The sequence below is a fragment of the Ceratina calcarata genome, unplaced genomic scaffold (assembly GCF_001652005.2).
Source record: "Ceratina calcarata isolate Rehan_Ccalc_2016 unplaced genomic scaffold, ASM165200v1 scaffold554.2, whole genome shotgun sequence".
Classification (NCBI taxonomy): domain Eukaryota; kingdom Metazoa; phylum Arthropoda; class Insecta; order Hymenoptera; family Apidae; genus Ceratina; species Ceratina calcarata.
Genome location: NW_017176727.1, coordinates 1,079,694 through 1,104,860, shown reverse-complemented (window position 1 = coordinate 1,104,860; position 25,167 = coordinate 1,079,694). Strand labels below are relative to the sequence as shown.

At 43.5% G+C, this 25,167-nt stretch overlaps 3 protein-coding genes across 5 annotated transcripts in view; all 3 read right to left on the bottom strand.

The window, feature by feature from the left end:
- The window catches only part of LOC108629157 (uncharacterized), a 64,714-nt gene extending 49,977 nt beyond the window's left edge, over window positions 1-14,737 (bottom strand). Inside the window, exons 1-2 of the mRNA XM_018031629.2 lie at window positions 14,368-14,737; window positions 7-1,118 (exon numbers count right to left, since the gene is read on the bottom strand). Coding sequence (XP_017887118.1) covers window positions 7-247 — 241 coding nt within the window. The 5' untranslated portion in view covers window positions 248-1,118; window positions 14,368-14,737. The remainder of the gene's footprint in view (window positions 1-6; window positions 1,119-14,367) is intronic.
- A 2,236-nt stretch (window positions 14,738-16,973) lies between these two features.
- The window catches only part of LOC108629099 (uncharacterized), a 17,398-nt gene continuing 9,204 nt past the window's right edge, over window positions 16,974-25,167 (bottom strand). The window contains exons 11-13 of the mRNA XM_026817072.1: window positions 23,428-23,558; window positions 17,588-17,736; window positions 16,974-17,477 (exon numbers count right to left, since the gene is read on the bottom strand). Of these exons, the coding sequence (XP_026672873.1) occupies window positions 17,186-17,477; window positions 17,588-17,736; window positions 23,428-23,558 (572 nt within the window). The 3' untranslated portion in view covers window positions 16,974-17,185. The remainder of the gene's footprint in view (window positions 17,478-17,587; window positions 17,737-23,427; window positions 23,559-25,167) is intronic.
- Window positions 23,550-25,153, bottom strand: LOC113464825 (uncharacterized). Of its 3 annotated transcripts, none has more exons than XM_026817074.1 (3): window positions 24,909-25,153; window positions 24,369-24,839; window positions 23,550-23,895 (listed from the first exon to the last, which is right to left on the bottom strand). In XM_026817074.1, the coding sequence occupies exons 1-3, from the start codon at window positions 25,102-25,104 to the stop codon at window positions 23,888-23,890; spliced, it is 675 nt and encodes a 224-aa protein (XP_026672875.1). In that variant the 5' UTR covers window positions 25,105-25,153; the 3' UTR covers window positions 23,550-23,887. The 3 variants fall into 3 exon arrangements, with proteins under 3 accessions (XP_026672875.1, XP_026672874.1, XP_026672876.1); XM_026817075.1 differs by lacking the exon at window positions 23,550-23,895 and having other exon boundaries at window positions 24,471-24,541; window positions 24,624-24,839; XM_026817073.1 differs by having other exon boundaries at window positions 23,550-24,839.

Sequence of the window (25,167 nt, the reverse complement as noted above, 5' to 3'; positions counted from 1 at the left end):
ACTTACTGTGATCGAGCTCGTCCTGCTCCACGAGATAGTTGGTCGCGTTGTAGACGTGATGGTCAGGTTTAGCGGTGCTGGTGACCGCAGCTCCAGCCGTTACTGTCGTGGACGGATTAGTTGGAATTGCTGTACCAGCGCTAATCGCGACTGCAGCCGCGCTAGGCGGTGACGAGGACATCGTTGATACGAAATTCATGGCGGCGGTCGCGTTCTCGACCTTCGTCGCGTTCAGTTCGCTCGTCATTGTTCTAACACGGACGACCCCTTATGCTCGCATATCACTTTAGTCCGAGACCGACGAGTCGAATAACCGCAACGCCGTTATTATTCCGCAGCTTATCAGACGATACTAGTTCCGGGTCATCAATTCGATTGATCGCTCGGGACCAGGTTTATGGTTCGAAGGACATGATCCAGCGTACAGTCCGCAATTAACTATTCAATTTGGACTTAAGCTGCACTGATTAGATCCGTTCGCCACGCGACAACCCCTTCAGGTTCGGGATGCAAACGACCTGGGATCGTATCTCGTGAACCCGGTGTTTCGTGCTCCGCATCTCTTCCAACGGCTAATAGGCGAAACTGAAATCCACGATCCGAACAGAATTAGCTCGACCGAACCGATTCTAGCCGGTCTCTCCTTAAAGGCGACCAGTTAATTGGATCCATCGGCATCCTGTCGACCAATTAACGAACGATCATACGCACGTGCCTACACATACAAACAATCTCTGAACCAACGGCCACCGCTTACAATACGATCTGCGTTTCGCGCGTTTTCCCGTTCGTCGGAGAAACGATAGGAACGATCATCAAGTCAAAACTAATTCCCGACGAGAACAGGTGAATCCTTCATGACTCCTGATCGGATTGACGGTGATCGCTCACCCTTAAACCGGACTTCACCAGTGGATTAAATTCGGCCGAACAAAGAAATCCTCGCGAGGGGACGAGAAACTTGCTTATCCTTGTCTGCGTTGCAACCCTTCCTGCCTGTATAGCCACCAACTGAGCCTCGGTTCAATTTCACCGGCGTAGACGACAACTCTGGTGGTGTTTGTTAGAGGGCAACCGAGCGACGCTCATTCTCGCTTTCCTCCCGGGAGAATCGCCTTCTGAAACAGAAAAAAGGAAGTCTCCTGTAGTGGATTGCCCGTGTAATTTCATTTCCTGCAAGGGAATTCATCGACCGTTGCGAGATTACGCCGTCACAGTTAGGAGAACGTTAAGGGACGAGATTCGGTGGAATCGTGTAACCTATCGTGCAATTCCAAGATCGTCTCGGTTTACTCGTCTCCGTCACGATGACAGCAACAGGGATGGGGCAGCTTCCGCGGTCATTACCGCCGCGGAGTACACTATGCTTGAGAGAAATCTTTTTCAAGGTCATTTCACGTCGGTTCATCATCTCTAGTGTATCTGTATCGCCTTCAGCTCCTCTTTCATCGCCTATAGAGCTCCGTTGAGGTACCGCTTTCAGCCGTTCTACGTCGTTACCAACCCCCCAGCTTCGCGCGTTCTTTTACGTTTTTTTGCACTCTTCAATTACATTATGTAAGACACTTTAAGCAGTCTTACTTTCTAGAAAATACGCTCTTTGCAGACTCTATTCGTAACCATTTTTCTATTGCTATTGTTATCCAGAAAATTTCTCAAGTGGTTGCCATAATACGATAAGAAACATTCCCCATCTCTTCTCTACCCAGTGTCGTCCTATGAATTTCTCTTCATTCTTCGATATTACTTAAACTTTTCTTATTCCTACCTCTCTCTGATCCTTTCCATGTTTCATAGAATGCCATGCCTTCTAGCTATTCGGAACCCATCCAAACCGTGAATCGCGTCAGAATCTCGGACACAAGACGTAACTAATTTTTAATTTTCACGGTCCGCGCAGTCTACATTAACACAGATGGGATTCGAATTCGAAGCGAGCCACGGAGAGTCTAGACAGACAATTGTGGGATAGCCGAACGATTCTAGAGTTACGACCTGCAACGCATGCTTCCTCGATAATTAAACTTGGCCGATAGTTAACGCGGCATTGTTCCGCTAACAGTTTTCGTAGGACGCGCAGTAATTATTCATAAGCGTAAGTTCGTAATGAATGTGTGCACGCGCGTTTCAGGCCAAACTTGAAACCCGGCCACTGCGGTTAAGCTCGGTGCCCCGGTGTTTCCAATTTTCAGTAAACATTCGTTTTTCACGAACTCATCCTCCTTCCCCGAACATTTCCCCTACTAAAAATATACGGATCGCTAGAAGAGCGGAAAGTTAATTGAAATTATGTTGAGACAAATTCGAGCCTGTTTAAAGTGATAACGAAATATTCTGTAGAAACATTCTCCTTCCGTGGACATTTAATATCGATAATTGACAATCAACATCCGCGCCGCGTCGTTAACACGAACCATCGGTAGTTCGAACACGAGTCCGCATTAATTGGCACGAAGCGTATTGAAACTGCAACTGCACTGCGGTTGCCTCAAGAACACCCCTGCGAACGCGGGAGCGCTGTTGCAGGATACAACCACTCTCGCCCGTCGCTGACATCGTATAACGAGTCCGAATCGCGAATGGTACGTAACAACAAACGTGGACGAAATTATTAATCGGATTGAGAACCGATCCTCAGAGGAGTTTCAGTGATTACCGGTTTATCGACAACGTGTCTTTGTGAGGGATCTTTGGTGAAATTAGTAAAGAGGAAAAGCAAAATGCGCGTTCCGTTTAGTACTCGAAAGGAAACAAAAATTGCAACGGTTCCGTGAGTTCGTGTAATCAACGGAATGACGACGTTGTCGTCGTCTAGCCCTTCGCAATCAGCAGTGAGATCGCAGAACCGCAGGAACGTAGGTGCTCGTGAGCCGTGATTTTAATGAAAATTTACATTCACCTCGTCGTCGCGCCGGTGTGTTCCCCTGGAATGTCTGTCACGGCTCGGTACGTCGTGCATCTTGGCGAGAATATCAGCTTAACTCGGTTACCGTGTGGGAAGATGATGACAATTCGCAATGTAGCATGGGTAGGTAGATATAAGTGGACGAAGGGTCGAATGCCCAAAGAACGCCTTCGAGCGTTCGTTCTCTCTCGATTCGGGGAGCGTCTGGTTGTTACGGTGGTTTAGTAATTCTTGCGTAACATGGCATCGTGACGATGATCGCGACGACGATTTGCATAATCGAACTCGGAGCTTTTATGCCACTAACTACCGCGGCAGCTAAACGCAAGTGCAGCATCTGCGGCGTTAATAAGAAACTTTCCCGACATTAATTCCATTGAGTTCGTTAAACCCGCACCGAGACAGCGATTTTCCTCACTGAAATGACTATCGACCTGGACCCCAATCTAGGAATACGTGAATCCGCGAGATTGCGCGCAGTACACACGGTCGTTGATTAGCGCTATTAGTTAATTACGCAGTTAATTAATTTGCCGAATGCTCGACGAGCTTATCTGTCGACGACTGTGCGCGTTGAATAAATTTCGCGAATGCATTCCGTTCGGGGGGAGATCGCGAAAGGTTTCCGACTTTGATCCCCGATATTGCAAGTCGGCGGTAGTAGAGTACGCTTTATAATTAACTTTCGCCAGCGTCCCTTTTGCATCTCGACTTTCAGCCAAGCCTCGTTAGTGGACAGCGAACGGCGCGCTGACCCCGATTACTATTTTCTTCTCCGATACCGATCGACAAATGTCTATTTTTGAAAAATGCGAAACGAGGTAATCCGTTGCTGCAAAGAGGCTGTTCTTGGGGAAATGAATTTTTAAAAATTCCCCATATCGATCAGTAGGTTTTAACCAATCGACGAATTTTTAATCGATCGCTCGCCGCATGGTAATGCACGGTAAATAATGAATGACCAATTAAATTCTCGACCTTTTACCGCTTTAATAGCACTAATTACTAACTTAACGGACTCATTGTACTCGCCTTGTATAACCAGAATTGCGTCCATACGGTCGAGATAAAAGCTGGGCTCTGCATGGTAAATTTCAGCCAGGTGCTCTATTTGATCGTTCCCATTTATAAAAAGCCTGCGTGGGGTACAACGATTGCTCGAGACCGCCGTTGAATAATCAATTTTAAATGGCTTCTTTCTTATATCATACCTAGGTAGTTACGATTAGTAGACTGAATTGGCTATCTAACAAGAAAAGTCAATGCCTAAATAATTAATCGAGTGGAAAGAAATCCGATTCTCACTTCTGATATGTATAAAGAACGTTTATTTCATTTGATGCTTTTAAAAAATCATGATGACATTGTTAGATTTTTCGCTCGGCTATTTGGTTGTAGCAAATTTAGTTTCTTTGAAATGTATGACTAATGCATTTCATTCGTAATATGCAAATCTGTAAAGGCTGTACATTAGTCGTGTCTATATACTCTGAATTGATATTAGCTTAAAAGACACTCGACAAAGACGAAAGAAAAATCCGGATTTCACTGAATTGAGAAAGTCTCCGATGAATAGAGAACCATGTCATTGTGGACCGGGTTACATTTTTTGTTCCAGCTAACTTCTTCCACTTTGCTCAAGTAAATGATGCGAAAATCTTGAACTTGTTAGAAAAACCTACTCTTCTGGAAACATGCCCGCAAATGAGGGTAATTTGTGACCCTCGATGTAGCCTTTGCTTTTGCTGCTTTTGTTATTTATTCATTTCAAGGAATCACAACGTACTCTGAGACAGCGATTTTCCTCACTGAAATGACTATCGACCTGGACCCCAATCTAGGAATACGTGAATCCGCGAGATTGCGCGCAGTACACACGGTCGTTGATTAGCGCTATTAGTTAATTACGCAGTTAATTAATTTGCCGAATGCTCGACGAGCTTATCTGTCGACGACTGTGCGCGTTGAATAAATTTCGCGAATGCATTCCGTTCGGGGGGAGATCGCGAAAGGTTTCCGACTTTGATCCCCGATATTGCAAGTCGGCGGTAGTAGAGTACGCTTTATAATTAACTTTCGCCAGCGTCCCTTTTGCATCTCGACTTTCAGCCAAGCCTCGTTAGTGGACAGCGAACGGCGCGCTGACCCCGATTACTATTTTCTTCTCCGATACCGATCGACAAATGTCTATTTTTGAAAAATGCGAAACGAGGTAATCCGTTGCTGCAAAGAGGCTGTTCTTGGGGAAATGAATTTTTAAAAATTCCCCATATCGATCAGTAGGTTTTAACCAATCGACGAATTTTTAATCGATCGCTCGCCGCATGGTAATGCACGGTAAATAATGAATGACCAATTAAATTCTCGACCTTTTACCGCTTTAATAGCACTAATTACTAACTTAACGGACTCATTGTACTCGCCTTGTATAACCAGAATTGCGTCCATACGGTCGAGATAAAAGCTGGGCTCTGCATGGTAAATTTCAGCCAGGTGCTCTATTTGATCGTTCCCATTTATAAAAAGCCTGCGTGGGGTACAACGATTGCTCGAGACCGCCGTTGAATAATCAATTTTAAATGGCTTCTTTCTTATATCATACCTAGGTAGTTACGATTAGTAGACTGAATTGGCTATCTAACAAGAAAAGTCAATGCCTAAATAATTAATCGAGTGGAAAGAAATCCGATTCTCACTTCTGATATGTATAAAGAACGTTTATTTCATTTGATGCTTTTAAAAAATCATGATGACATTGTTAGATTTTTCGCTCGGCTATTTGGTTGTAGCAAATTTAGTTTCTTTGAAATGTATGACTAATGCATTTCATTCGTAATATGCAAATCTGTAAAGGCTGTACATTAGTCGTGTCTATATACTCTGAATTGATATTAGCTTAAAAGACACTCGACAAAGACGAAAGAAAAATCCGGATTTCACTGAATTGAGAAAGTCTCCGATGAATAGAGAACCATGTCATTGTGGACCGGGTTACATTTTTTGTTCCAGCTAACTTCTTCCACTTTGCTCAAGTAAATGATGCGAAAATCTTGAACTTGTTAGAAAAACCTACTCTTCTGGAAACATGCCCGCAAATGAGGGTAATTTGTGACCCTCGATGTAGCCTTTGCTTTTGCTGCTTTTGTTATTTATTCATTTCAAGGAATCACAACGTACTCTGCGCGCACAGAAAAAAGTAGAAATATGATAGAATGGAATATAGTAATTTATCTACACTTAAATCTAATATTTAATTTTACGATAAAAGTTATTGAGGCATATTTCTTTAACATTTCTGTTCTTGCATAAATACGCATGTATATTCATTTCCTTATACGAGGAACTCGAACATGAATGTCCATTTTTTAAACAATTAGGTCTACCTTTGATCTCTTTTTTTCACGTGAGTGCCGACTAAAATTGGCACTAGATCAGGAAAGATTAATAAGCTTCCGCAGTTTTCAATTTGTTAGAACTTGCAGCGTTTGATAATTAACAGAGACTCTGATGAAATTAGAACGAGCTAATGAACTTTTGACCACAGTTAAAAAGTGGAAAGTTTCCGTTGAAAATCTGTGGAATCTTTAATGCATCGTCGATTCCGTAAAACTTGTTCGCCAAGTTTCTGCCCATTTGAACAACGACGTCTATCAAACCCGATCGATCCTCATAATGTATAGATATTTGTCTCATCGTCTCGGCGGGTTTGTCCCGAACGCGAGCTGCGTTTTCATTCACGCGAGATATATTCCGCGGGAATATTCACCAACGATGACGCAACCGCGTCTACGATGGCAGAAAATTCTCCAGAGTAATATTCCAGCAGGATATTTCGCTAGACTGCATACATCGCCCTAGGCGAGGAATCCTGTCGTACCGTTGCATGCTATGTCGTGATTCATGGATGCATTCGGTCAAAGGGCAAACGAACTGCTTACTGAACTGAGAATTTATGTGACCGATATCGTCGCGGTGCTGCACGATGAATGTCGATGAAACTTGTTGTGAAAGATCATCAAGCAATGATCATCCAATCATTGTGCAAAATTGAATACCGACGTGAATACCTCAGATCCGCAAAAAGCGAGAATCGTTCTCGGGTAAAATTAAACACAGTATTTAATACAAGTCCTGAATTAGCTAAAAAATTGTACAGTTTTTCTAGATCAGATTTTGATGTATATTTCACCCAGTTAACAAAAAGAATTACTGCTGTGATTAAATCGTTATCGAATTTAGCGTCAATAATGTCGTAACGTTTTCTCGTGAAACGACAGTAAACGTTTATGGACGGGCTTGGATAATGTTTCCCTCCAAGACAGTGAAGAAAGAAGGTAGCAAAGAGGAGCAGACAAAAAACGGACATATCGAATAACGTTTTCGTGAGAAAATGAGATTCCCGTGGCTTTCTTACCCTATGTAAGAACGCACTGCTTCCATTTCCCTGGGCGCCTCTATGTTTTTCCAAGACACCGTGAACAACGGGAGGCAGTGAACGTGTGAAGGGCGCACACGCGCAGAGCGCGACGTATCTATGTCTAAAAAGTTACCAATAGCAAGTCGAATGCAGAGAGAAAATATCGATCATGGGACGCAACGACGACATCGCAACAGAGTTTCATTCAGGAACAGTTTTCGAAACTCTTCCCCACCCATATAAATCTGAGAAGTATATTCTAAGTGTCGAAATGTCTACAGTTCATTGGTACTATCGTCAAACCCGCTGCACGAAGATCGAACGACCAACGGTACGCCGGGGTATAATTTAATTACAGCAGCATGCATCGCACTATGGAAGTTTCACGGTCTGTTCGTTGCGCGATTAAACATGGTCTATCGAACATCGCGCGAAAAGGGATCCAACCCTTTTTGCGAATTCACGACGGTCCGACTTTCTGCTCGACGGAGTCTCCCTGTTCGATTACTCGTCCAACCCCATAGGGCCTGCACGAACCCATGTACGTGTCGCGCCTTGCAAATGCGTTACACAGTCGATCATTCGATCCACGGTTCGCGTTCGCGTCAGCATTGGCGTTCTTTCGAATTCCGAAAGGGATATTGCATATCACACAGTGAGTCCCAATACTTCCGGTTCGTCCTCGACGTTGCCGATGACTGACACGCCTCCTCTATTCTTGTACATCGCTTCTACAGTTAGCCAATATCATTTCAGATAACGTTACTCAGTCAGTTTTCTTCAAGAGATAACTCGATCAGTGAAGTTCTAAGTGAGAGGCGAGGAGAACTCATGGCATCAGGATTTAACGCGTCTGAGGCAATCAAGCCAACTGAGCTAAACAAATTTCGTCGCGAGCTACGACCAATTAAGCAGATATAACGAGATCGACTGGTATATCGAATTATGGTTATCGGAAGGAAACCAATCCTAATTGGTTGATTTCGCGGTAACCGGATTGAAGGGGAAGGTAGGGTGTACATTTAGTAAGGAATAGTTTTCAACTGCCTTCACGTTTTACATATTTATTCATTTCTACGAATGCTTTCGACTTAAAACGCGTAGAATTGGCCTTAATTCTGTAATTTCTCTCCAAAGAAAATGTCTAAGGAGCTTCTTAACAATTTAAAGGAAATACCTACTAACATTCCGAGGCTTTGTGCAGCCTTAAGAAGACGTCGCCGCCATAATGAAATGAAAGACAGCGCACTTTGTGCGCGGCGAACGTTTCCGAGAAACTTGCTATTCGATTGGGAAGCTGGAATAGAGTTTCCGGTACCGAATCTAAAAATGACGCGTTGCACGTGCTTCATTCGACGTAGATACTGAATCCTCTCCCCTTTCTCTCTGCCTCTACTTCGATCTCTCCCTGTTGGGAAATTCGCCAAGGTTCGTTAGCCCACTCAATTTCGTGCGGAGACCTTTTGAAGGCATAACCGTGGCAGAACCGCTCGTTACAATAGCTGTGTTCGATATCGTCCATCCGTTGTGCGGAGATCGAATTGTAGGCGGTGGCTCAAAATTTCGCCGCAGCACCGACGCCTACGGCGCTTAGAGAAATGCTTGCCTCGCCTTTGATACCGCGAACGAAAAGAAGAAAACATCTGCAACGTGGAAAGAAAACCAACTTTCGAGATAAGCCGAAAGCATCTTGGGGGAAACTGTTTCGCTGCTATCTTAAAGCTGGTGGCGCTAATAGAATTCTAGAAGCTGTTAGAGCCTCATTCAGGTGGTTGATGGGCTCCCATTGAATCGTAACTTCTTTAAAAACGCAACCAACGTGGTCTCCTCTTCAGGTCAAGTTAAGGATCTCTTAAGATGCTTCGCGAAAGCAAAAACGTGCACTCACAAATTTATAGGACCAACGAAAGTGGACCGTCTTACACCGAGGCGGCGCGGTATAATTAAATAGCTACTTGGAATTCCTGTCTTGGGCACGGATTCGTGCGATGAACAACGGGGAACTCAGGTTCAAAGCAAACGCCGTGGAACGAAACATTTGACACAAGGTGTTAACATGTGTACGCTGCTCTGCCAGACACACCGGCTGAATCTGTCGGTAGTGTGCCACACACGCAGGTACGGAGCACTGTAAGCATCGACTTAGAGAAGACCTCGTAAACCGTAGGATCATAAAGGGAACATAATACGTATTTTAAGACGAGACATTCCTGTTTCAAAGGAACATAGAAAATGTCTTTCGCTACTTATATATAAATATAAGAGACGAAACTGGTTATTTTCTAAAAAATGACAGTCAGCAGTGCTGAATTAATATGAATAAGGAGAGGAAAGAGTGGAGGGTAAATACATTAATTAAATATAATAAGGCTACGTCGACAGCGAGGCGTCGCAAAATGTTTAGTCCCTTCTACTACTTTGCTCTATTTCCAATTCAGTACTACTCCTCCGGAAACCGTCAATCCCGGTGGAGTTTAAGACGTTCCCCTTCCCTAGGCGTAGAAGTTTTCATTAATTACTCGAGCCGGTTAATTACAGAATTCCTTTCCGGTGTATATCGGGCTCGGAGCATCTCCGGCGCGCAGTAACCGGGTCTGCCGTGATTTTCACTCGGACTATTTTTCCCGTGCGCTGACACCATTAAACACCGTGGAAATAAATCAGCCCGGTCCGTAAATTTCCTCGGTTGATCGTGCTCTTTTTGCCCAGCGGTAAGTATTAAAACGGGACTCCACATTTTTTCTCCGAGGAACGCCAGTTCTTTTTCCTCTCGTCATGAGGTTCACGGAAGCGAGCGAGACACAGTGTCGCACCGCGCCCCGTGAAGAACGATTTCAACGCCGAGATTTCAAAATTCCTTCGCGCTTCAACCACTCGAGTAATACACGCGGACGAAGAGCGAAAGTGTCTCTCCGCCCTCCGTGAATGATCGTCGTTTTCACCGTAAAGGCAGCCTCGCGTTCTCGCGACGAACACCAGCGGGATAGGCAGTTGGTCGGCCGAGGACCGGGGAAGAAACGGACGAGAGAACGTTAAACACCGAGACGACCACTCTGGAAATCATCGTGCAGTGAGAAAGTGGTTAGAAGAGGTCAAGGGGTACTCGGAGCTGCTTGTTCCAGTTAAGTCAAACTGCTGACTGTACCGGGTGACGATCCGACAGACGCTTCTGTATACCAAAATTTCTCCGGTTTTCTGTCATCATTCTAGGCTGCGGGCTTCAGGTTTCTCGAATTTCTTTCCTTTGTCGTCTGATCGACGAGAAAGGCAAAAACGCGCCGTGCAAGAAGCACAAACGTGTACCGCTATCACGCTTTCGGTTAGCGAATGTTAATAGAAGGCAAGTGCAGGTCAAGAAGCACTTCTCTGAAGAACAGAGATACAACTTGCCGCACGGACGAAACCACCCCTCGGATCCTGTTTCCTTATCCGACCGCTAAGACACGAACTTACTTCCGCGGCGAGTATCCGATAATTCCTTGACCAACGATTCGTGCCACGCCTTGCTCCAGCGCGCAGAAATTAGTGGCGCAATCTCGCACTTAGCAATTTCGCTAAACGTTCCGGTGTTTTGTGTAGCGAGCAAATTCGATTCTTATTGTTTTAAAACGTGACTCGACTCCAACAGTTTTATGGACTGCCGTTCGGCATTTTTCACCGATGGACAAATTAATTTCCTCGAGGTGTCCGACAGCAGTTGAAATGAACGCAGAAATCACAATTGATTCAACTAATTTATGAAAAGCGTCATTGAGATGGATGAATCGATGCTGCGGCGGAAAACGACTAAGGAAGAGAGAGAGAAAAAAGAGGTATAGAGGAAACTAAGGAAGAACGGAGAAGAATAGAAGAGGGAGGAAGAGAGAGAGAAAAGAGAAGAATAGGTGACAAGACTGAGCTCATTATTCTCCGGTAGAGACAGTCAGCGAAATTCCTAGGGAACAGTTTCGCGTATTGTGCGACCACAATGCGAGCCGACACCCAACGCGTAAAGCCATTATTATTATTGGCGTTGCTGTTGTTCCATTTTGTTCTATTATGCCGCCGGTCGGACTTGAAGAGCCGTAAAACGTGGGAGTGAAAGGAGATTCGTGACCAAACTGCGGATAAATTCTGGCGTAAAGCTAAAGCAGCGCGTGACTCTCTTAACGATAATTCGAAAAGCGTCGCTTGTTTTAAAAGCGCGCTCGCGAATTATTTGCCACTTTAAGGTCGATTTATATAATCCGTTCAAACACGGAACGATTCCGTTCAGAAAAAACATATTATTGTTATTAAATACAGATGCAGGTGTTTATATTTAGCATCGCGTTTCAGATTTTCATCCGATATTCTCATAAAGCATGTTTTGACTGAAACCATACGAGACTGGAGTTGGAACGTGACTGAAAATACAATATAAATATATTTTAGACAGAATCTTGCTAGCGGACGAACGATTTTCAAACGATGACCAATTAATCTTCTGCCGTTATCGAACGTGAACCGATAATATAAATCGTAAATATATTCGCAATGTTTCATCATCTGGATGAGTAATATAAATCGGAGTTTAATCGCGGACGAAAATCTTCGTTTGAATCTTCGAACTCCGAGTCGTGCACTTTATTTAGGTCGCCCATTCGACCGGCAAATGAATGGCTGAAATATTCAAAGGTAATCCCCACGCGACTCCACCTGTGTTTACTATTAACATGAGAGTATTTATCACGATCCTGGTTCAGGCCCGATCGGCCTACGAAAATGTATGACAGCATGGTCATTTATATTCTGCATCACCTAAACGCTGTTGGCAGTTCAGTCTTCCTATCCAACGAAGACAGATGCGTCTTTGTGCGGACGAAATTTAATTTCCAAGAGTCATTAGACCCGGGGTTATTGCCACGGACTACCGTAACTACTCTGCAACATTGCCCTACACCGGATTATAAATAAAGTGATCCTATCAGCCAAGGGAATCGATCAATCAATGTGAGTACCGATCAAAGAATTATATTTTTCAATCGGGAAAAAAAAGGCATCAAACAATTTAGCTCCGATCAATATGATATTAAAAGCAGAAAAAAGCAACGCAAGCTGAATTTTATAATTTCACTGTAAAGCGGATTTACTGTGTAGAACACGCGGAATGTCTTTTCTTCATAACGGAAATCAACTAAAACACAAGAGATGGTAATATGTCAAAGGAGCGACATAGAATAGTAAGAGCATATGTGTATTTACGTCTATTACGTCGCTAACTCGGAACGTCTCTGCTTTGCCTCGCTTCGAATTCGTCGTTGCACAGAGGAATTATTCGCTTATTAAGTTGTACGCCTTTGGTGCTCGCGCCTCGCACATTTTCGATAGAAACGGCATTCAATTCGCGAACACGCGCGGACCCTCCTACACTCGACTACGCGAATTCGATTATCTTTCATCTACCAGCCGGTGAATTGCTGGCGCATGCAAAGCGATGCGAGGCGATTCGAAAATCAACCGGATCACCGATTATACGAAACGAGTGATGGAGGACTCGATGCGACATCAAGCACTCATCGATGCATCGTTTAATGGAACGATTGTGAAACGCGGTGTAGGCTTTGGTCCAGGGAAATTCGATGGAAAATATCGTCGCGTCGACTCGAAATTAATCGCGGCTGCAATATCTACCTCATCAACCTTTCCCTGTTCAAAGTGCGGATACAAAGCTTGCAATTTTTTCTTTGCAGTTCACGATAATTACAGGATATTACCGTAGGGGTTGCGTATTTGCGTTCTAAATCAAGTAAACCATGCGCATAATTTTCAAACGATAAAACGACCAAAACAATTTTTCTGCAAATAGTTAACGGTGAGATTAGTTAGAATTCATTTGGATCAAGTTGTTCGTTTGGGTCTTTCGAATAAAACGCACGGATGTGCCAAATCCGGAAAACCGGACCTCCTATCGAATATACATAGAAGCGTGAAACTACACCGTTCGGCTAGAAATATAAATGTCCGGAGTAGGTTAGTCATAAATCAAACGCATCGCGATATTGGCGTTCGCTTAATAAATGACTCTAGAGTCTAGAGTGTGGAAAAAGGGAAACATATCTCGTTCGCCTGTGTTTCCAGCATCATCCGCGATACGCTATAAATGATCTACGAGAAAAATCAGTTATCGTGAATGCAGCTCGTTCTTCGGGTTGTCGTTGAAATATTTGATATCGTGTCAAAATATAACATTTTCTGCCCAGTCAGTTACGATCGTTTGATCTCTAACATCCAATAAATTCATCCCAAAAATAAGCAATTTTGATACGAACCTATTGAAAACGAACACTAGTAAAAGTCGTCGATTACCGGTGTAGGAGTACGGAAATTTCGACGCCAAATGTTGGTAGAGAAAGTTTTTTCGACGTTGCTGAGCGTCAAAAGTTCTTCAAAAGGAAAAAAGCGGCCACTGAATGGTAAAGTAGTTCACGGACCGCGAGAAAACTCGTTTGAAACTCGTAAAATGATTTCCAGTCCAAGTTTGATACAATTTGCATGTGCAATATATTTCAACGACATCCTCCCATTTTTATTACAGTACGGAGCACACAATACCGTACAGTCTAGTCGGTCTCGTGTTACGTGTCGACTTCCGCTTTTAATTGCAAGTACAACTGGCCGTCGCGTCGCCCCGTAATTTCTAGGACGACCGATTTTCTAACGATTAACTACATTACACGTAATTACCGGTGGACAAGGTTCAAAAGGTGCTTTACTGTGCTAACCAGTGGCCAGAGCCAGAGAATGCGCTAACTCTCGAGGGTACAATCGACAAAAGCGGTTCTCGCGGAATTCGCTACTCCATCTCGCAGAACTAGCCGACAATTAACTGTGTGCATGAACGCGTTCCGTTTAAAAATCGATGACCAATTCGGCCGTGCCACGAAACTAATGATGAATCTGCGACCGATTGGTAAGCGAATACGGCTGAAGATCAAGCGTCGATATCTGGTAGGATTCGAGGAACAGCAACCGACGATCGAGTTCTGCGAGTTGTTACGGCGCAAAATGTTATACATTTTCTTACCAAGTTATACGCGTCGGGACCTCCGCACCGCGCACCATTATCCTACTAGTCGTCGCCGAACCATCTATCCCACGGTAACATGTTTCTAGGGAAACGGTGAACGCGAAAGTTACACGCCAAGGACGATTCGTCACTCGTCCCAAAATCCTCCGCGATTCGCGACACCGTTTTCTCTTCAATTTCGATCGACCGTTTTGTCGCAAATGCCTGTTCACGATTAAACGTTTGAACGCGATCGGTTACAATACTTAAGAAGCGAAATACAACGAGGAAAACACGGATAAAACGACACACCTCTGTGCCAGCGGCAGCAGAGTTGATGCGGACCGCGGAAGGGAGGCTGCGAAACTGAGATGAAACCACGGCGCAACCCCGTGCGCGCGCGCACCAAACCACCCCCGGAATACACGGAAGCAGCCCGGCCAACCGAACACTACCCTCTTGTCCCTCCCTACTTACTTCTCTCCAGGACTACCACGACGAGGACGACGATGCTCCCGCTTCCATTTTTCCTCTTTACCGTTCCTTTGTCCATCTGCCTCTCCTTTCGAGTTTCCTCTTGCTGTCCGACCGCGGACCATCCCCTGTACGATTCAAAGTTTCGACGCTTTCATGGATCATGACTCTTTCTTTTATCTTAGGTTCTATTAATTGATGTATCCTTGTGTGCACCCACCGCGATCGCATGCTATATCATTTCTTTGTACTACTGCCGTGTTTTTGATTGATCGACTCGTTGATTGGGAACTTCTATAGAGACGGCAAATGACCGGAATAAGTGAGTTTTAATCGAGAAGGTCGTGTGGTTTTAGCAAGACCATTTGTTAATCTCCGTGAATAATTGTTTGATTAAGTCTAATCGAGAAAATCTGTTGAAATAGGAATTATGTCGGTGTAAGTAAAACATTCACCGGATGAGAAAATGAAAACTTAATTACAATTTAATTCACGAGACTTGCATACATGGGATGGTCAACTGTGGACGAGCAAAGAGGGAATGATACAACAAAAAGTGGAGGCTTTTCTGGCCAGAGAAATTCATTCGATTAGAGTCCGTACGGACGACACTCAATGACTCATCGATAGAACTCGAACAATGTTGCTCATTTCGGCGACTTTAATTGGCAATTACGAAGCCATTGGCAAACCCCGAGCTTTTTTAAATTTGGTTAATCGAATCGCATGCTCGTAGAGAGTCGCTGCCTACTTCCAATTACCCTCGATTCTCGCGTTTCACGAATTTGCGTTAAATCGTCGACGAACCAATGGCGAACTCGTACATCGCTCCGAAAGTTCGGCCGGCATGCACAGTTTGGTTTACGACGCGCGCAGTTTTACCATTGCTATTTTCGGGATGTGCAAATTGTAGAAATTTATCAACTCCTCACGGTAACTCGTGAATGCGAATTAACGCTTTACAGATTGTAAACATAGAAAAATATAACGCTGGAATATCAATAAATAAACTTGAAAATATAAACAGCAAAAATAGAACGTTTGCATTAAAACAAAAATCCACGAACAGAATATTTCATTTTATGTCATTCTGGTTGGTATGGGACGGTGCGCAATCAAATAATCTTCCCTCGATAAGTATCGTTACATCTTTTCGCGATTTGACGGGCGCACCGAACTTTGACCGTTAGATAGAAATCAAGGAGGAGACTGGATACATAGGAAGGCTTCTCCGAGAGGAAACCTTACCGGAGAACCGTACCGTAAGATCCTTAATAAGAATGTACGGTCACGGAATAGCCGTAGGTAGTCAAGATTGATGAAAACACAGACAGAGAATAGTTGGAGCTTCTCAGAAAATTTTACTTTCGTCGAATTTGCCAAAATCAGTCGACGTTAAACCCGCATCGGTCGAGATCCAAGCGTCCTGTGGTTTTCATTAATTGACGAAGAATCACAAGGAGACGTGGGTAGACTTGAACCAAAGCAGTCGTTGTTTTCGGACGTATATAGATTGAAAAAGACAGCTGAACGAGTGCGCTCACTGTAAGGATTAAACTCCCATCGAATTTCAGGGACTAGTCGGTCTGAACAAACGGGCAAGCCTGATATCGTCTGCTTCCGCTAAATATCTTCCAAGAGAAACATTTATTTAGCGGTTTCGAAAGCGCGCAACGCCGTAGCGTAGAAACTTGAACACGTCGGCCAAGTTTCAGAATCGATGAGTACGTATATGTATTTTAAACGTGACACGGGGTAGGGGTGGTGTTCCGTTCGAGGAAGCACATCGGGCACTTTCCTCCTCGAACGGACAATTTTCACACGAATTCGCCTGGAGATAAAAAATTCATTTGCCACGAATCATTCTCGCGACGTCGCCACGCGGTTTCTTCCAATACTTTCGTTTGTTTCCAAGGATCCTGACAGGGCGTTGCCGTAATTACACAGCCTCCTATTCAGAGTCGCCTCGAGCGTATCCCAAGATGGCAATTCGTCTCCATTCTTCGACTCGGAGTCGTCCAACTTTCGTCGAGCACCTACCGTGCTCCACGTAGGCGACTCCTCCCGGCTGATCATCTCGTCGCTGAATTTATTTTTCTCGATATTACGATCCGCGCGCAAGCTGGACCGGACCGGCGAACTTCCTGAAATTGAAAAATCGATCGGCATATTGTTTGCACGCCGTTCCCAGCTTGCAGGTTCGTTCACGAAAAGCGAAATTCTCCGTCCTCCGAGTAAATTGTTGCCACGCATTAAACAATCGTACGATGGTACGAGGACAAATGAAAATGTATGTGGACAACCGTAATAAAGTAATTGGCTCGGGGACGGTGACCCGGATATTTTTGACACGGAAATAAAATCATTTTAACGCTAGATAAGTAAAACGACCTTTGATAGCTTCCCATATCGGTGCGCGATATTTTTTCAGAGTGATAGTCCCAGCGATGGAATCGATCGAGGAACTCCACGAGGACACAGAGTGTGTGTCCCAAATGTTACTTGGACGTTGCCTCATCAACGCGTTGCGTCTTAAAGTATCGTGCATCTCTTGCATCTCCTTTTCGAGCTGTTTCTGATGCTCCGCGATGATTCGCCGTTCACGGACTCCTGGCGATAATCGTAGAGGTGAATCCAAAAGGTCTGGTTCCGATCTGAGGCGAATAATAGTGAACCCATTATGCGTCCACGTCGAATCGAAAGAAACCGTGCTCGTTAAATCTTTAAAGGCGAAAATCTACCTAAGAATAAAGCTTCATCGTACCTCAGTCTGTAAATTTCCTTCGGTGAACTTGGGTCCGTCAAGATAGCTTTTCTTGAGCAACGAGAAGACTCCCTAGCCACGCGCTGCACCATGTCCAACATAAATGTTTGTTCTTCTTGCGGCAAAAGAGCAGCGACCTCTTGTAAAATCTATAAAATTCGAAGCTTCGCGATTCATAATCCTGGACATGTGGAGAACTTGGAAAACGAGTTTAAGGAGTATCTTGTACTTCTTTGAAAAGTATTCACGAGGGCTTGGGAAGTATTTAAAAAAATGTTCCCTATATCTTTGGTAAAACCTTCGACATATGTTGAAGACGTACGTTGAAGATCCTGTTTATTCAAGTGTTATGGTTACTGCGCACAGGATCTGGTTCGGCGGCAGGCAGGATTAAACTTAGTTCAGAAGCGCGAAACGCATTTTCCATAAGCATAAGTTGGGAGTGGGGAGGTGAATCGAGCTGTCGCTCTTTAAGTAGAAAGTTAGTTGGCACATGGAGGATGGAGACGAGGAGCAGGAGCCAAGAGCTCCTCCCGGCGAGAAGAGAACGCGAGGGCGCTTCGGGAAAGTAAATACGTGTCCACTTTTTCCCTTTTTATTCGCCTTCAGTGGCTCTGGAAATACATACGTCCGTAGTGCCAGAAACACGAACGAACTCGTCGTTTTGTTCCGGCTTCGAAACAGTTTCGTGGGTCGAGTTCGAAATGATTCCGTTACGAAATCGTCGGGAATTATGAAAAATCGCTGACGCCCCTGGGACAATCTAATCGAAAGTACTTTGCAAACAAGCTCGCGATCCACGAGGGGAATTACCGTCGAGCTTCGTACGGTTTGATTGGTACGACAAACAGAATTAAAATTTCTTGTACGCGATCGATTAAATTCTTATAAGAAATTCACTACGCTTGAGGAGACCTCGCTTTCGAATCGACGAACGGGAACGTCGAATCGTCCCGGAGAATAATTTGTTTCTGAAAAACAAAACTAAGCTCAAGATCGATTCTTGTCGAAACGATACCGCATTCCCAAACGGTTTTCCGTCACGGCGGAGCACGTGCGACCGGAAATTAACTGAAATGGAAGCGTTTCCATTCGCGTTCTCTACGCTGTGAATAAACAAAGCGAAAAATACTGTAACGTTGTTTCATTTTCTTCAATTGTCCTTTCGAGATAACAAAGTTAACTTGCGGGGGAACTCTTGAAACGTTTAAGTTCCATCCACTTAGGAAAGTGACCGCGAATTTCACAGTGAAGTTTCCTTGACGGAACTCACTATGTACATCGGTGATAACACCAGGAAACGCCCGAGATGAAACAACATTCAAACGTATCGAAGTAAAATTATTGTGAAACGTAGAAATGAAGATCTCTTTTTAGGAAAGTCTGCCACTTGATGAAAGATGCGATCCTCCGGGAGTTTGAAAAGTTTTGTGGACACTAAGTTCCGGTGTCTCGTGGGAGACGCGGACAAGAAAAGAAGCGAGCATCGTTTATTTTGTTCAAGAGAATGCCTCCGGGTCTCGATGGCTCAAACGGCGGGATCGTTAATCGGGTAAGTAGAAACCGCTTCAGAATCTCTATAGGACGTAGGAGAATTCTGTTCCAACTGCGCCATTCTCCGTACGCGACGAGAGAATCGGACAAGATTTTATTGATCTTACCAGAAGTCTCATAAATCTGGCCATTTCCGAACCAGAACATGTCCGTTAGATTGTTGAAACGATTTATCCTCAGGACGTTTATTTGCAATCGAAATTGCTCAATTTTTCAAGTATCGGTAAAAAAAGTCTATATCGAATTTGACGACATAAAAAACAGAGAAAGTGAGCTTTGATTCTTGTTCCAATAATAGTTGAATCCCTATAGATGATGCTACTTCATCCGAAGAAAAGCGGATCGGACAATTTCGCCGTGAATGGCGTTAGTCGAGGGTACGTTCGGCAAAGAATTTTGCCGCTTTACAGATATCGACCACGGAGGGGTTGGACGTTAGTCCAACCATTTCGCGAAAACTCGCTGACGCCTATTAGGTCTGATTTAACTCAGTTCCTCCAGATCCTCACGAATACGAGACAGTGATACGTTTATAGTTCCCCAGAGGCCAGCTAAGAAAAGTCCCTTTGATCTTGAGGTGAAATCTCATCGAGAAAGTACCTTATCTGCACGGACTTGGGCGCAAAAGGAACGATATCCCTGACAGGCAGTAAAAAAGTTTCGGTCTTCGTAAGTGCAGGATCGTGTCCTGTCATTTGCATGTCCCTCATTCATCCGTTTCTAAGGGAATGAAGTGCCTTCCGTGTAATTATCCCCCGAGTTAGTTCAAAGTCCCTGCGGGATCTCAGAAAAAATTAAACTGTCGAAGACGTATTAAATCCTCTAGTTAATCAGCTAGTATAGGGTGTTCTAGAAAAACTGTTCGAGCCGAAAGGGAATAATTTTGGAAGTATTTCTGAAACAACAATTTCCTTTAGCAAAATGCAAAATGAAACATGGCTTTTGAATTATTAACGAAAAACACTGACCAATGGAAGGGCACGTGTAGGGCCTTCACAATATTTGACCAAATAACTAAACACAGGAATGCTACTTAAAAACGATGTTCGAGCCAAGTGTTCGGTCCATCCCGCTCTCATTAGTCAATAATTTTCGTTAATAATTAAAAAACCATGCTTCACTTTGCATTTTGCTAAAAAAAAAATCGTTATTCAGAAACACTTCCAAAATTATCCCCCTTCAGCTCCAACACTTTCTCTGGAACAATCTGTATATTAAAAGAATGCTCGATTCATAACTATACTCCGATCTAACTTCAATCGAAACTTCTATCCGCGTTCTTTCTCTTTGTATCACCTTCATCCACTTTGCAATACTCATCCTTATATTTCATCTCTAATACATGAAAAAGACGAATTATCTCCAAACGGATATTTTTATATTATGATCATTTCGTTTGTGCTGTCAAAGAAGACATTAAGATTTCGTTAATAATGTTGGAACTGATTCACTTATTCTTTCTTCATTCCGTACTAATGCAATTCGTACAATTGATAAATACTAGTATTTACAATTGTGTACAACTGATATTAGTATTATAGCGTAGTTGCGATACCGCAAAGCAATCCGAACGACAATAGCTTTCACGGAACTACCAATATCGTCTGCGAGTACATCGTTCCCATCGCTACCTGTACGAACATCGTTGTGGTAACAGCCTTCTTGTCGTTATTACAGTAACACGATCCTTTGAAGTAACGTCGTTGCCCGATTTTATGATCTCTCCGTAAACTGAGGTTTCACTTCGCAGTTTCTCGCCGCCGGCTTTCCCGAAACATTAAACCGGATTTCAAACTCGCCGCTCGAAAATGCAAGAAAAACGGAAGTCGTTTTGAGTGCAAACGCTGAAAAACGGTTGTGGCTGACGAAAAAAAAGGAGAAGCAAGTTTTTTTTACCCTTTGATTACGCTCATTTTAAATTTAATTCCGTGCCTGGACGTCCTGGGCGAACGCGTTTTTATGTACCCTCTCTACGCTCGTTACCTCGAAATTATTTTTCACGTTAATTAATTACTGTTGCGTATCCAATTCGTCAAGACAGACGTTATTTGATTAAAATTAAAAGTGTATTAGCTCAGAGGTCAAAGTAATAATTACGTGTAAACGCACAGTTCGAGGATTCATAGAAAAAAATTAATCAAACAATTAGTAATATTTGTCTTTTTCCAGAAGAGTGAAAATCATATTCATCATTTATAATTTCTGTTCAATAAATTCCATTAAAACACGAAGTTGTTTCTGTCATGAACTCCCAATTCGTGAATCATGATTAGATACTTATATTGTACAAAATACTATAAGAAGATTGATTTAATGCACACGTTCCATTAACTTTTATTTGCAGCCAATTAAAACTCAATTTATATTCGTCAGAGGATTCGTGAGACCGGAAACAAGAGTATACGATACACAGACAGAGCCAGTCTCTTAACGGCGACGTGTGAGCGACGTTTAATTCGAGTTGTCAAGGAAGAAGTCTCCTGGACGGAGATAAACGTTCCTCTGTCATGCCTACGAGAATTCGCGATGAGACGTGTCCGCGGTGCATTCGTCAACGAGGGTTGTAACGCCTTGTTTCGATTGTATAGACACCACGAATCAAGAGGTGTTCTCGACGCCGGTAAGAATAATTCTTTGAATGGACAAGATTCAACAATAACGCCTTAATATATTTTCTTAAAACAAGATTGTAAATGATTACAAATGGTTTGTGTATATGTGGGATCCCAGAAAAATAGACAATCATTATGTATGCTAAAAGTCTTTCTCGTATTCCTTCTGCTCGAGGAGTGTCTAATTGTAAGTCTTCCTCGGAGAGCGTTATTAGATTGTGGGCGTGCATGTCTGACGTCCAATTAGTTTGCTTTTCCCCGTTTTCCCCAAGTATTCATCGGTGACTCTGATCATTTCGTTACACGTACTTCGTTCTGTAGAGATGGAAGAATTTTCCAATCTACAGTGCATGTGGGATTCAGATTAACGTGAGAATTCCGACGCTTGCTAAGGTCAGGATTAAAAAATTACACATTAGACCTGACCGGTATGAACGCGTCAGACTATCGATTAGGATTAGATCAGTCTGAGATTCTATAGTCATATGCATCACCGATGGTCTCGATTCTTACAACAGGCGAAAATTAAACAGTTCGAACGTCGCCCTAAATCTCTTTTCCGACAATTTTTAAGACAACGAAATTGACTCGGGAATAAGAACTTAATGGCTTTCAACCTGTTCTCGACTAATTCATATGCACACATACATTATAAGATTACTTATTCTTTCATGACTGATTGTGAAATTTTTATCTTGGCTCAATCCTTTACTGTCTTCACTACGTTTCGATCAATTCGCTGAAATAAGTGTTCCACCGCCGTAGGAATACATAAGAATGATAAAGGTAGGAGAGCCCTGACCATAACACGATTATCAGCGTCGGAATTGAGTCCACTACGAGTCGATTACGTAACCGGAGGATAATGGGCCGCGTGTTAAGGAAGGAAGGAATCACCCGGCGAAACGAAATTCGTAGTTCCTTTGAGATCTGCGTTGATATTATTGTCATAAAATCTGGCGTCAGTTTGTCGATTCCGACGAACTGACGCGTCGCGTCGTCCCTGGCGAATGCCCTCGCAAAATTACTGTCCTGGAATTGCCTCTATGCGCCGGAAATCCGCGCTCGTCTAATCTAATGAATCTGCGCGAACTGTGTGTAATTAAGCTGCCTCGCGTCTATAGCGCACAGAATGAAAGCCGGGCCGACTGGAAACTCCGTGTCGAGACGGCAAACAGCCTAGGACGCGAAGGACCGGGAGCGTAAGTTGCACCACGGAAATTACTCCGACAAATAATCGACTATCGAACCTGGTAACGTAGCCACGCTATGACGTACTGTTTGAAACGTGCGAAATTGTCGCCGGTCCCTGACTTACGTACTGCTTTAGGACATGCCTTAAATAGATCCCTTTGTCATTCTACACGAACGCGTTAAGATTTAATCAAAAATTTACCTTGTCCTTCAAAGACATAGAAGCGATAATGTCTTCGACATTTTCCGATCGCTATAATAATTTGTTCAAAAGTTCAAACTGTATTTGAAATCTTTACTGCGTTTAAATAAAATGGAATTACGTCCGAGAAATGAAATGGAACAAATGTGTCCAGTACAAAGAAAAATACGGGCACAGAAGGGAGTTCGTGCGGCAGAAAGAAAAGAAAAATCGAAAGTGTTGGAAAAAATGCGAAAGAGGTCGAAACGAAAGTATCATGAAAAAATCTCGAAACTCACCCTGAACTTGCCCAAGGAGATCATGGCAGTAATCAAATCGCCGGGGCCACGGTTTCTAGATCGCGATCTGCTTATCGACGCTACATACGTCAAAGGGCTGGCGTCCCTCAGTTCCATGTGTCCTGCAACCCCTAACGAAAATATTGATTTTGCCCCACTGCGTTCTGCGTATACGTGACTTACGTAAACGCTTTTGTGATCCAGTGACCAACCAACGCGCCGGTACGTGGACCAGAAATTTGCCTACGTCACCGAACAGCGACGTTGATTTAAAACGCGGATCCTGAACCGTTCTTTCCGAGCAGCTTCCACGGTTGATCTATACCCGGCATTTCCGACTCGAATTTTACGCGCCCGCCTATGTAGGTGTAGGTAGTAGGTATGATATTCTCTAGCGACGTCAGCGTAAATCTTTGTCTCTTCCGCGCTTTTAACTTCGCTCGACGGACACCGTCACGCTTCAAATGACTTCAATTTTTAATGTCAGCCACGTTTATTTTAGCGATCTCCGTTGAATGCAGAGCTACCTGAGTGAAACTATTTTACGCGATGACCCGGATCTAACGATAACGCTACTATAATTCTTTTCTCCAATAGTGGAATGTAATCCAGTTAGGAATTCAATAGGAACCGGAGACGGTCAGAAGAAATAATATCGGGCCGAAAAAACATGCGCTTACCAAAGCAATAAGTGAACGCGAATTTCTGGTAGATTCTTTTTTTGGCGAGTAACAATAGCCGGATGAATTGGAGAAATTTTTTCGCGAAATTCGTCAGTAACAGTTTTTGTGATCACCAACACAGCTGTTATAAGTACTAAAAATAATTTATTTCACTCGATATCACTAGTAATGAGAATTTGAAACTAATGAACCTATTTTCGAGAAAACTAAGCTGAAACGTTAACGAATATTAATCAATTAGATAAAATTTTTTTGTACCTCTATTTCCGCCCGAAGTCTCTTGCAACCTCGTAAGAAAATCGTATAATTCGCTGGCCCTGGAATTTATTCGTTTTCTTCTGGCAATAGTGTTAACGGTTCTAGCTTTGCTCCACGTAGAGAACGAGCTTAATCCTTTATTTGCCGCGAACGTTAAGTTGTATTTGATTTCTCTGTCCCCAAGAAAGAAAATCAATCGCAGGCAGTTCCCGGAACGTTCGATCATCCTGGTCATATTTTCTGCCCAACACCAACCCTGAGATAGACGGTCCACTATCCCGTTGGCTGGTGACACTTCTTGAGTTATCACAGATTTACAGAACGTGGACAAAGATTGCATCTCGGAAATGTAAATCTGTTGCCTCTTCTTCCAAGACGTCGCGCACCAACCGTGCTCGTGAAGGCTGTTGAAAAGATTGTTCAAATACGGGCGTAAAATCGGCTCGAGAACCTTCCGATCGTACTCCATACCTTCAAGAATGAAACACTCTTAAACTTGAACAAGCAGCCGCGATATTTTACAAGCGGATATTTCCCTACCGAAGTACAACCATTGTAAAAGCATTTTAGTCATTATTGGAAAAGCTTCCAAGTCCGTGTTGACGGTTTCCCTGTCTCTCCTGATAACGTCAATCAAAAGTCCGACCGAATAATCGAACTGACTGGTGGTGTTACAATGCTCCCTCTTCTTCGATTCCCTGCGACGATCGCGCACTCGCGTTCTGCGATTTACCATCGCGTAAATTTGGTCCCGGGCCTGCGTTAAGACTAATCTCAACAGGAATACGAGGTTCTCTAC

Excerpts from the sequence above, each read along its gene's own strand:
- LOC113464825 (XM_026817073.1), bottom strand. The coding sequence starts at position 25,104 with ATGGTAAATCGCAGAACGCGAGTGCGCGATCGTCGCAGGGAATCGAAG. Across the intron at positions 24,840-24,908 it reads TTTACAATGGTTGTACTTCG|GTATGGAGTACGATCGGAAG; the intron begins GTAGGGAAATAT and ends TCATTCTTGAAG.